General features: G+C 44.7%; 1 protein-coding gene across 1 annotated transcript in view; it reads left to right on the top strand.

Moving 5' to 3' along the window:
* Nucleotides 1–564: 564 nt before the first annotated feature.
* Nucleotides 565–11,947, top strand: part of iglon5 (IgLON family member 5) — a 134,046-nt gene continuing 122,663 nt past the window's right edge. The window contains exon 1 of the mRNA XM_034288926.1: nt 565–1,141. Within this exon, the coding sequence (XP_034144817.1) occupies nt 1,081–1,141 (61 nt within the window). The 5' untranslated portion in view covers nt 565–1,080. The remainder of the gene's footprint in view (nt 1,142–11,947) is intronic.

Genomic DNA, 11,947 nt, shown 5'->3' with positions numbered 1-11,947 from the left:
GAACAGGTAGTCAATCATAATTCTGTTCATCTGCTGGCTCAATCTCAAATCCCATCTTGACCACACATCCCGCTGTCTGATGTATCCTGTTCTAAGATGGTGGGGCTTCATCCTTACTCCCGTCATGTGGTCAAGCCCAATTCATATGGCCAACAAATCAATCCATATCCTTCACCCATTATCCAAGAATTCAGTCCATTTCCCACAACGCAACGGTTCGTAGCCCAGCCTCAACTTGTCCTCTCTCTCTGTCCCTGTAGGACTACTAAAGGTATTAGTTCCGACCCCAAGTGGCCCACTGTTTCTACGAGTACTGCAGCAACACTAAGCTTGCTATAAATCACATGGCATTATCAGCGCGCGGTTCTTGCCTCGCGTTTTTCCCCGCCCACAATGGTTCTCGGATTGGCCAGTCCGCCTCCTGTTCAACCCACTCCAAACCGGGCTTCAGTGCAATCGTAGGTCCCGCCCCTTCCTTGGTTGTGGTGATTGGAAGAAATGAGTTATCCTTGAACTGTCAATCATGACTTTTCTAGTGCGGTTCGCATTCGTTGTCTCCCGTCAATGCACTGAGTGCAAAGCGACAAGACGCGCTGCATACCGACAGAGAAGGAGAGTAGGCTAATTACAGGACGAATCTTCTACAACCGAACGTAGTATATATTAGTTTTCATTATTCTGTACAATATTTCCAGAAAATATTTGACTCCTTTCCTTCGCGTCCAGATGCGCATTTGAGCAATTTTTCTACCCAAAGCATTGAAAACAACATTTATTCTGTGATTGGAATAACTTATATTTTGCTCCAGGATTTTCTTTTATTTGGCATTCACTGTACGTTTACCAGAACAACAACAACAACAAGAAGAACGGCATCGTTGGCAACCTAAGGGGAATCATCAACGAGAAAAGTCCAGGGACTCATGTTTTTGTTCTGTAACCTGTAAAAGCGTTCGGTTATTATTGTTGTTGGACATAAATAATAAAACAGATCAGATCGATCTTTAGTATATATATTTTTCTCCGTAGCCCATTCTACTACTAAAACAAGAAAGAAAAATCTACCCCAAAACTCCTAACATGGGCTGTCCCGTCTTGTGGAACGTGTTCGTTGGTTTACTACTCGTTTTTCTGTCGAAAGGTAAGTTCTAGTAAGCTTTTCAGATTTTATGTTACAGTTAGAGTGTCTCCATGCATGCGTCTATCCCCTCTCCGTGACGGTGCTGGAGGTGAATACTAATGCTGCGTCTTCGTGATGGGGGTCTACCTGCCTATGAATCATGCGTGTGTGCTACAGTGCACACTCAGTTTCCATTTGCTCACAGTGTGGAGAAAGAGGTAGAGGTGGAGGGGGGGCATGTGTGATGAGATGAAAGAGTGTGTGTAGATGCTACAGGCTAGGTATACGCAGCGCACCATCTCTACTGCTCGTATGAAACTCTCCTTGCGCTCTGTACTGCTACGACTGGTGCATGTTAACATATTTCACTTCAGAAATGAGACAGCCCATTCCAATCCTCTGAGCATGCCACTGGGTCTATCAAAAGGCGGACATTCCATTACGTGACATGAATCATCTGGTGGCAACACGCATATATGACGTGCGTAGATGGTGCTCACACTGCTCCAACATGATTTTCGATGTAATGTGAAAAAAGACGAACAACAGAAAGTGTGGAAAAAAATATTTGTTCGAGGTTCTGATCATTTAAAAGCGTGATGGGGCTATTAGGCATTCCGACACGTAACCTTCAGTATACTTCCATGCGCCGTGGCTACTATTATCTACAGAAGCAACATACCAACCTTGCCTCCTGTCTGGTCTCATTCTCCTTCACTACATTGTGTGGTGTTTTAAAGGACCTACGATATTTGCAGTGCTTTCTTGCACAGCCGGTTGATTCATATTGCATTTTAGGAGGCCAATACGCTTCATTATTAATTGCAAAAAGGATTGAAGCGCGTCCGAAATTAGACGATGGTCAGATCATGTGTAACTGCAGAGGAAATTAAACTTGGACATCACAAAATTGCCATGTCACATCAGTTTGACTGATATTGTTTTATTTTTAACGATTTGTTTTCTTAATCCTCACTCTTGATACTTTATGATGCAGGAGAGGGTAGATTCGCATCCCCCACTCGGTCCAACGTAGTGTGTGCGACGCAAAACGCTCGTTAACCACAAACCACACACATGCTTGCCTTAATTAATCTCCCTCATTACATATGGGAAATCATTCATTAAATAAATAACCTGGTTTTAATAACAATAATTGATGTATCACTGAAATCAGATGCAAGGTTAACTGCTTACAGATGTAGGTGAGGACCAGGTTTGTCTTCTGCTGCCATGTTACTTCACATTGAGTACCCCAGCTGGTTTTGATGGTCTTCCAGTATGGCCTAGACTACACTAGCATTGGGCTTACAGACAGCCCTGCAGAAAACAAAACAGCATGACAAAATACACTCTAAAAACTGAAGGGCTAAAAACAATTGCCTTTGTTTTATTTGATAACTAAGTGCTGGTAGTTGACAGACAGACATTTTGTGGTCTGGTTATTTCGATTTGACTGGGCCTACTTTATATCAGAGCCATTCCCAGCAAGAAGGTGGGCTGCATGTTTAATTTTTTTAGCTACGATATCATTGGTTTCCGAGCCAGTCTGTAGCCCACTGTTAAATTCTGAACAGAACCGCTGATGTGGAGGCATTTATGAATGATGAGGGAGGGAGTATGGAACAGGGCCATTAAAAGCCTGGTCCCCTCCCTGTTAAATCATGCAAGGTGCTAAAGGAGGGGAGCATGTGTTGTAGGGCTCATTGGAGTGTGTCAGATGGAGTTCCCACTCCCAAATCGACCCCTAGGCCTTAGCTGTTAGGATTTTATTAGGATTTCCATTAGCTACTGCCAAAAGCAGCCTCTTCTCTTCCTGTGGTCCAGCTGTTACATCATCTGTGAAGAACTGAAAAGGTCCAAGCAAGGTGAAGAACTTTATTTCCTACCCAGGAAGGTGAGGTAGATGCCATATCTCTTATACCTATACAGTTCTCTGAGAGTTATACACACATATGGATCCATTTTGGATTGGGCATATCGTCTCAGTCATTACTGTTTAATCTAGATTCATGTGTGGGTTATATGTATAATTTATGAATCAAATTTCCAGTTTTTGCTGGAAGCTACATCCATTTAGCCTCTGATCAGTAGCAGTCTCGTTAAGCTGCTACTGTCAGTAACCAGTAATGAAGACCGTGTCAATCATCTTTCTGCTGACCTACGTGGGGTCGTCAGAGTTATAGCTATTGCATCCCTAATCCGATGCTTAGCGGGCATTCTGAGGAGCACTTAAGTGTCATAGGCCTTTTTGTCATAATGGCCTGGCTTTGGCATTATTGAACTGAGAGAGACTAAGTCTTTGGTTTAGTATGGAAGCAGTATTTTTCCATCCTCAGCCAGAGTGCGAGTGAACATAAACTAAATGCAAGGACAGACAGCCAAGCTTAACAGCTATGTCAAAGGGCTACTCAGGCTTGATCTAGGAGGGGATGTATGGCCTCTGATGAAACCAAGAAGTCTGATCACCTATAGCTATCGCATTACCATACTGAATGCACAGCTGGAGCATATTTACTTGGCACATTATTAGCTAATTAACTTAATAATATGATTTTAGCTGCCAAACATTTATAGTGGATTTCAAGGGTCTTGTGGTACTCAACAGCGGATCTTGAATAACAATAACATTGGGAGGGTAGTGTATCTAATCTCTGTACTTCATAGTGCTATGTCAGAATAAATCCAATGTTGAATACAGGGTTATAAAGTATATCACCCAAGCTTAAAAGGACCCGGTTCTTCTATACCTGTCTAGTCTGAGATGCCATGCTAGGAGACATTTCCTACCCACTCATTTTCTCAATAAAAGGGAATTAAGCCTGAGTATGTAACTTGCAACTACACACCCACACACCAAATGAAACCACTTAGACGATCGCTTCCGCACCGCATTCGAATTCTACAACATGCGTCTTGGCAGCCACGCATTCTATTCAAACATGTCTATATTCGGAGAGAAATGGATTCACTTCAAGGTAGCACAGCATAACCTGGCGTTTGACGTTTGGCCTTTTGCCTTGTTAGCCGATCAAGCTCAATCAGAAGTCCTGTAATCCATGAAGTTCACCACGTGAAGCTCTCTCCCTACTACCTCACTGTCTTTGTTTTTGCTCAGACACATCATTAACCTTTGAAAATACACTGCTGTATATCAATCATTAAAGCCATTTCCAAACACCCCGACAGATGCTTCTGGCTCTGACGGACTCCAAACGAGCACCGCACTACAAAAGGTGGCCCAAATGAATTGAAAGGTACTGGCGCGGGTAGAGGGGGCGTGTTTCGGGTTGTATCGGGTGCAGGTAAAACGGGCGGGTCGCTGCATCGCCCCCGGTCCTCCTCGCTACTGCGACATATGCAGGGGGCAAGTGGGGTCAAGGCGCACGGCACATGTCATTGCACCCCCCCACCACCCCGTGTTTGTGTGCCGTTTGGTCGAATTACCGGCTTTGGCATGGAGATGAAGGGCTGGGAGACGCAATGGTGTGCCAGCCCCAACAGATGCCTCGCGCTCCAAATTTGGAGGGGCCTCTGTTCCCCTCCGTCCTCCTCCTCCGTCCTCCTCCCTCTATGCCACCACTTCTGTGCCTCCGTTGTTCTCCGTGCCTGGCTTGCATATGCTCCTTGTTTTTTTAGAGCATGAATTTGTTTGCCTTTCTCTCCGCTTCTTCTTCATCTGTTGCCAGACAAAATTGGAAGTGACACCGAGAAGCCCACGGTTTGGGTCATCTCTGGGAGTTGCTATTTTGGAAAGCAGGATAGGGAAGCTGGATGCGGAGGGACGTGTAGTGGTGACGTGACTGAAATGCCATTTCTTTTTTACCAGGCTCTTTTCATGTGGACAGTATTTTACACCTGACGGACCGGCCAATGCGACATGGACGATGTGTTTCCACCATAGCTCTCATCCAGGATGAGGAGTTGATAAATAGCCTTGTGTGGTTCAGACTAAATCAGCAAGTGTTGTTATGAAGAGTGGATTATGGAGAGAGTCGCCCAGAGCGTTTCTCTGGAATCTTATCTTTGCTTAATCATGACTCGCCTTAAGGACTGTTCCATCCACATCTATACCTGAAAATGTTTCTTTAGGTATTTTCATAGTTTCCAATGACTTTCAAAGACATAGATGAATTTCTCTAGTCAGGTACTGAGCTTGGTCAGTGATGAATCGTGGGTGGGTGGAGTTGGGGGTGGAGACTGTGGGGTCGCAAGGTTAAACGCTAGGTGGGCGGTGCGAGTGCACGGGCGATGAGGGTGTCACAGGGTGACCCTTGACATTACCCCTGTGACGCTTCAATCAACACTTCAGTGGTGTCCCATAATGCTCCTGGCATTTCAACCACACATACATTAACAGTCAGTGCAGAAACAATAATCGTAGCCAGACTGGTTTGCAATCATAATTACAGTTAGGAGTTTATTGTAATGGAAATGAACGAGGATCACTTCCAACATGGGACAGGTCCTTCTACTGTGTTTAATCAGGGTAATTGTGTAATACTTCCCTTCTCTTCTAGTCTACCTCCTTGCCCTATCCTCAGCTAGACCACAGTGGCATGTGCTGCCCAGTGCATGAATATGTGATTGAGCAATGGGCCCTGACTCCAATAGTAATAAAAAGGCCTATGCTTTATTTAATGCGGGATGGGAAGGATCATTCAAGAAGCAGCAGGAGTGTTGGAGGCAGGCAGACGTTGGAGGCTTATTTTCTAGACTCTCACTGTCTCATACAAGCCCACACACACACACACACACACACACACACACACACACACACAGGCACTAAGTCAAATACACATGAGCTCATAGCGACACACACACTCAGTCACGCGTGCACACACACGTACACACAGACACACACACACTAAAACTATTTCTTTATAGGGCCACACTCAAGATGAATTTAAACAATTCTCCCTGTGAAGGTGCAAACACTAAATCAATGAAGCCCATTGGAGCCAAGCGCACCCAGCATTAAGAGGGAGAAAGGAACATCTATATATTCATACATCTTGGTGCACATAAATAACCTTCATTGATCTCTTATCAATACGGGCAAATGGGGAAAATCGAATAAGTCACTAGCATGGCCTAAATCCTCAACCCTCTGTTTTGGCTCGGAGGCCTGTGGATTGAGCTATCTGGAGAGAGAGGGAGAGAACTAGAGATAGAGAGAAAAGGACAGAGAGGGAGAGTTGTTTTCTTCCCTGGATCTCTCGTCTTTTTGTGTGAGGGAGTTAGCATCGTTGGAAAGACAATTCAGATTAGAGCAGCCGTTGCTTGGCTGCTTCTTTCTCCTGTGAGAGCCTTGAGGGACCCGGGTCCCGCTTTTCTCCCTGTCCTCATTACCAGAGACAAGAAGCTTCGCCGTCAAATCAATGGAAAAGGCTTAGGAAACTAATGCTGCCTGGGCCATGCCTGGTAATGGGACTGTGTTGTGTGTGTGTGTGTGTGTGTGTGCACTCGTGTGCAGGACCAGCTCCAGCAATTTTGAGGCCCTAACAAAGATTTGGTTTGGGGGGGGCCTTGATGACAATACATCTAGATGGCATCCCTGTTGTAGGTTTAACATTTCGGAAAATGTTGTCATGGCTTTTACAATTGTTCCTATTTTGCCATGGGCTGGATAGAACATTTTAAAGCAATTCCCCTAATGTTGGGGCAGACATGTATTAGTTTGCAATTCCCCTGTAATAATAGGAACACTTGATGTGATGTCCAGGTGCTATTTATGCCTTTCCTCATCAGCAGCAGCCCACAGCAGGTACGGGAGAGTTCAACATCCTGATGTGTCCGCTGAGGCACATGTTGACACGCCGTTCTGCCTGTCTTATCGCAAGGCTCTTTCAACCAGGACATTTTGGCTGAATGTGAACGCCTCCCCCGACCAGCAGCCACTGTAACACCTGACTGTAATGGTGCACTTCCAGACAGCGACTTAGATCACCACAGAGGCCACATCTTGCAGGGATACAGTTGCCTAGGAGTTATAGGTGTTGTGCGGCAGGTAGCTTAGCGGGTGAGAGTGTTGGCTGACAAGGGGACATCTGTTGTTCAACCCTTGAGCAAATCAGTTAGCCCTAATTGCTCCAGGGTTACTGTCAATACTGGCCGATCCCCTGGCGTTGACCTCAATCTCCAACGGCTCTCCAACGGCTCTTCATAGATGGTGGGATATGGTGGCATATAGTAATTATGAAATTGGACAAAATAAATGTCCACCTAATATATTTCTTATTAGAAATGTTAAATGCTGGCTGTAGGGTAGCTAAAATGTATATACCCGTATTATTTCTTGGGTTAGTGCTTCTGAGGATCACCTTTTGAAGTTTATTTTGAGTAAGACATTTAGTTAACGTTGCTATGGTCTTGAATGCCTTACCCTACTGCCCGACTTTCTCACACTGAGATAAAGTAAATCCTAAACAAAACCTAATTCACTGTGGGGAACTGATGAAAGAGCAGCATGAGCAAGTGATTAAAACCACACAATGGTTATGTTTTAATGTTAATTCCAAGTTATTAAGGGTTAAGGTTTAGTAAACGCTTCACCTTTTGACTTGACCAATCACATATTTCTTATCTTTGCTGTAGCAACAGAATGTCAAAACAAATATGCAACAAATGCTTCTAAATGTTTTCTGAAACCACATTAACAAGGTTTTGCACTAATGTAAAATAACCATCTCCGATGCTTTATACCTCAGCCTCAAGTTTTCAGTGTTAAAGTTAAATGTGAATATTGTCATCCAAGCATCACACAGGAGTGACACTAACACATCCAGAGCCAAACTCATTCCGTAAACCAGTCTAAATTGCAGGTTTTGCTGACAGAAAACTACAAAATAAGTTAATGACCTAGCAGCTGGAGTTGTTTACAATTCCCCACATCTCTGGCAAGCACTTTGGAGCAATGTAATATTGTTTAGAAAAAGATAGATTGTGGTGTCAGCCAAGCTAACTTATGAGCACAGCCATCTTTTGTTTACAAATGAAAACCAGAGATGATGGATATATCAGAACAACCTTCAAAAAAGGATTTTACACTCATCATATCGGTCTAATACAATGTATGCCAGAATCAAAATGCATAATTTGTCACCAGTCCTTCAAATCAAATGTACACACAAGGACAAAATAGACTGTTCCCAAACGGAATTTCCGCTTTCCACCATGCACCAAGTACATCTATTTTCATATTCAGATCCTAAAATGTGTGTAGTGTTGGGAATATATTGAGATGCCTTAGCCCATGGCAAGGTAAATCACATCAGCCTTTGCGGATCCGTGCGAGGAGCGATCCAAACACACACACACCAACACACGCATGCAGAGTTTCTGACCGTAGGGCTCCTTAGTGACCTCCCATGTGGCTGAATCTACTCCATCCTCTACAGGGAACTCCACCCTCCGCCCCCATCAACAAGCTGTAACCTACAAGTTTCCATCAATGAAACGTCTAATATATACTCAGTAGCTGATGTAGGAACAAAATAACACACACAATCAAAAGTAGATGCAGCCAGTGGCGCATCGATCAGTGGTTTAGAGTGATGTGCCTGTTGAAGGAAGAACTCGCACAGCGACGAACCCAATAAATATTTAAAACCATTCCAAAAGTTTCAACAGAAAACAAGTGCCTGGTACTTGTATTGAGCATGTTAGCCCCAGAGTTGGAGTCTCAGAATTTGAGTCTCGGAGTTGGAGTCTCGGAGTTGGAGTCTCGGAGTTGGAGTCTCGGAGTTGGAGTCTCAGAATTTGAGTCTCGGAGTTGGAGTCTCGGAGTTGGAGTCTCGGAGTTGGAGTCTCGGAGTTGGAGTCTGTGCTGTACATCCATCCTCGATATTTCAATACAAAAAATCGTCATTGCCCCCTAGGCTGGTTTTCAAGGGATATATCGACATCCTGGGGACATCCTGGACAAATGTCTAATTTCATCTGAGAACTATTGTTATGTCTCTTAACATGCGTCAATGTGTGCGAATGCGATTGTGTTCGCCATGTGACCGCCTCCAGTACGTGAAGAAGTCGATTTATTTGTACAACACACGGAAGACAAACAGTTGTTTCCATCCCCGTCTCTATTGTGGAACGTTGGAGTACTCTCTGAGCACCCTGTCAACATCAACAATATTTACCAGTGGGATACGACACCACAGAAGCCCCTATAATTACACTGAGAAAACATTGGATTGATCAGCTCAATCTGTCTAATGCTGTGCATCCGTTACCTGATAGTTGCCATGATTACCGTTGTAGTTCTATACTATTGTTACTGGCCTTGAACAAGGAGCAGTGCTGCCTTCCATTCTAACAATAAAGCTATCAGAAATACTATCCATCAGGCACTTGACTTGTCAGAAGCCGTTTTCATGCTATGGCATTGTGTTCTCCCTGGCACATCCTTACACCTCTAGTGTTGTTGTCAGTGCAACTAAGGACCGCGACATAATACTTAATGACCCTGCTATAAACATTAAGTGCTCAGCTTGTCGGAACAGTTCTTGTTCCACAGCTACAATGTAGTCTTGCATGCCCTGACAACTCTTCTGTTGTTCCACAGCTATGAGCTGGGATGCAAAAAATTTGCTAAATCTTGGTGTCATGTTGTGGTTCCTAGTCCCTCCACCGCCTGTCTGACATATCCTGGCTGGTCAGAGCTGAAGGTTTTTGGGTCGGGAGAGAGTGTGAGGGGAGAGTGTGAGGGGAGAGGGTGAGGGGAGAGGGTGAGGGAGAGAAGGTGAGGGAGAGAGGGATGGAGGAAGAGAGAGAAAATAAATAAAGCTGAGAAAAACAGATCAATAAATATTTCAGCAGGTGGCTAGTGCTCTCCTCCTTACGCCAAATGACGGAGAGAGAGATGAGTGAGGAATGGAGAGATGGAGAGATGGAGAGAGAGAGATGGAGAGAGGGATGGAGAGAGAGGTGGAGAGAGGGATGGAGAGAGAGATGAAGAGAGAGAGATGGAGAGAGAGGTGGAAAGAGAGGGATGGAGAGAGAGGTGGAGAGAGAGATGGAGAGAGAGGAATGAAGAGGGAACAGGGAAATTAGCAGGAGAGAGTGAAAGAGGGAAGAGAGGGAAAGAGAAGTTGCGACACAGATAGCCCTAATGAGTCTCACATATGGCGCTGGTCCTCTTATGGTAGATGCAGAACAGTCTGAGAATAATTAACAAAAAAGTGGACCAAGACAGGACACAATGGCTTTCTTAGAATCTCTCCTTCTAAATTCCACATTATGATTCATATCACTTTCATCCCATGAATTACTGACTGAGGTCATCACTGGGTGGGTGGGATGTGCAGTCAGCCGTTCCAGACGATTCTGCATCGGCTGGCTGCTGACTCCCGGAGAAACGTGTTGCAGAGACATCCGCTATGGACGGTTTCTGCTCATTGCCCACCTACTCATTTCAAAGTGATTTCAGAGAATTGAATACAATGAACACCATTTGTGTCCTCTCCTCGTGTACCGCAATGTTTAATTCAACGGGACAGAGTGGGAGGGAGGTGAATGGAGAGAGAAGGATGGAGGGCATATTGAAGTGGACAGGCCGGAGAGAAGAAGAGTTATGAAAAAATGATCGAAGGAATCGAAGGAGGGTGCCGGGAGAGAGAGAGAGAGAGAGAGAGAGAGACAGATGGCAAGAATGAGGAAATGGGAAGGAGGAAGGAATAGGTGGGTATAAGGATGGGAAGAGCTGCAACAGGCAGCGGTCGAGGTAAATTCACAGGACAGATAATTAGATATTACAGAACTGGCAGGTTTTATATGATGTGGGGGGGGAGGGAACGGTTTGGGTAATATTAATGGTGAGTGGGTGTAGTAAACCTGTTTCAGAGTTAGTCACTGTGTGATATCGCAGCGGGTAAATAGCTGGTCTTAATGTGATATTCTATTCATTAGGGATTCGTTCCAGGGAGGCATCTACCTTGAGTAACTCTAATAAGGCTCTCTCACAGTCATTGTTCCACCTGCCTGGCAATAAGTGGTGAGGAACTTAAGGAAACCGCCGACGGCCGAATAAGTCACCATACCCTCTTAAATGTCATTTATTTAATTTTCTGCCGGTAGGAAGTGGTGAATAGTGGTATCAGCGGTGTTGGTAGTGGCTGCGCAACTCTGCTGGGAAACACAAATGTCCATCCTGCTACTCCAGTTCCCACTGCTGTGTCACTTCTCTGCCAACACGAAGAGATTCACGGCACTGTCCGTGCCATTCAAGGCCTTCATGGTCAGCTGTGAAGGTGCCAGTGGGAGTTATTTGTAATAGAAGGTCCATATTAGCAGCATGGATCTGACAGTAAATACCCAGTAAGGCAGGACTTTCATCGGGATTTCACTTGACAGCCGCCTAAAGAGACTCATGGGAGCGGTTAGAAACCGAAATCCTCTCCCTCTAATACCAGCGGGTACTCCGCTAATCGGTATTAAGAAATCTTGGCACGTGCCTGGTCTGATATTCCCATATTCTAACTCTACCTCATTTGGAATGCGATGACGGAGAAATACATTCTTTATTGTTTTGTGATTCTTCCAGTAATTGGGTTTAAGGTGAGATTTCGCTGAGTGATTTCTGTGGCAATGGTCCTGTAATTGGGTTTGGCAGGAGATTGCGAAGGGTTATTGTGTGGTAATATTCTAACTAATTAGATGTGGGGTGAGATACCACACAAGCTAAACGTCTGTGTTCCTGCCAGTTCAGTAATGCATGCAAGACCGTGATTCCATTTGTGTATTGTGTTGAGGGGTATTCCACCAGGATGTAGTGGTCTAGTGGGAGAGAATTCCATTTAACAAATGCTTATCTTCTGATGGTATCGT

Source organism: Esox lucius, chromosome 20 (assembly GCF_011004845.1).
Source record: "Esox lucius isolate fEsoLuc1 chromosome 20, fEsoLuc1.pri, whole genome shotgun sequence".
Lineage (NCBI taxonomy): Eukaryota > Metazoa > Chordata > Actinopteri > Esociformes > Esocidae > Esox > Esox lucius.
This window is presented reverse-complemented; position numbering and strand designations above follow the sequence as displayed.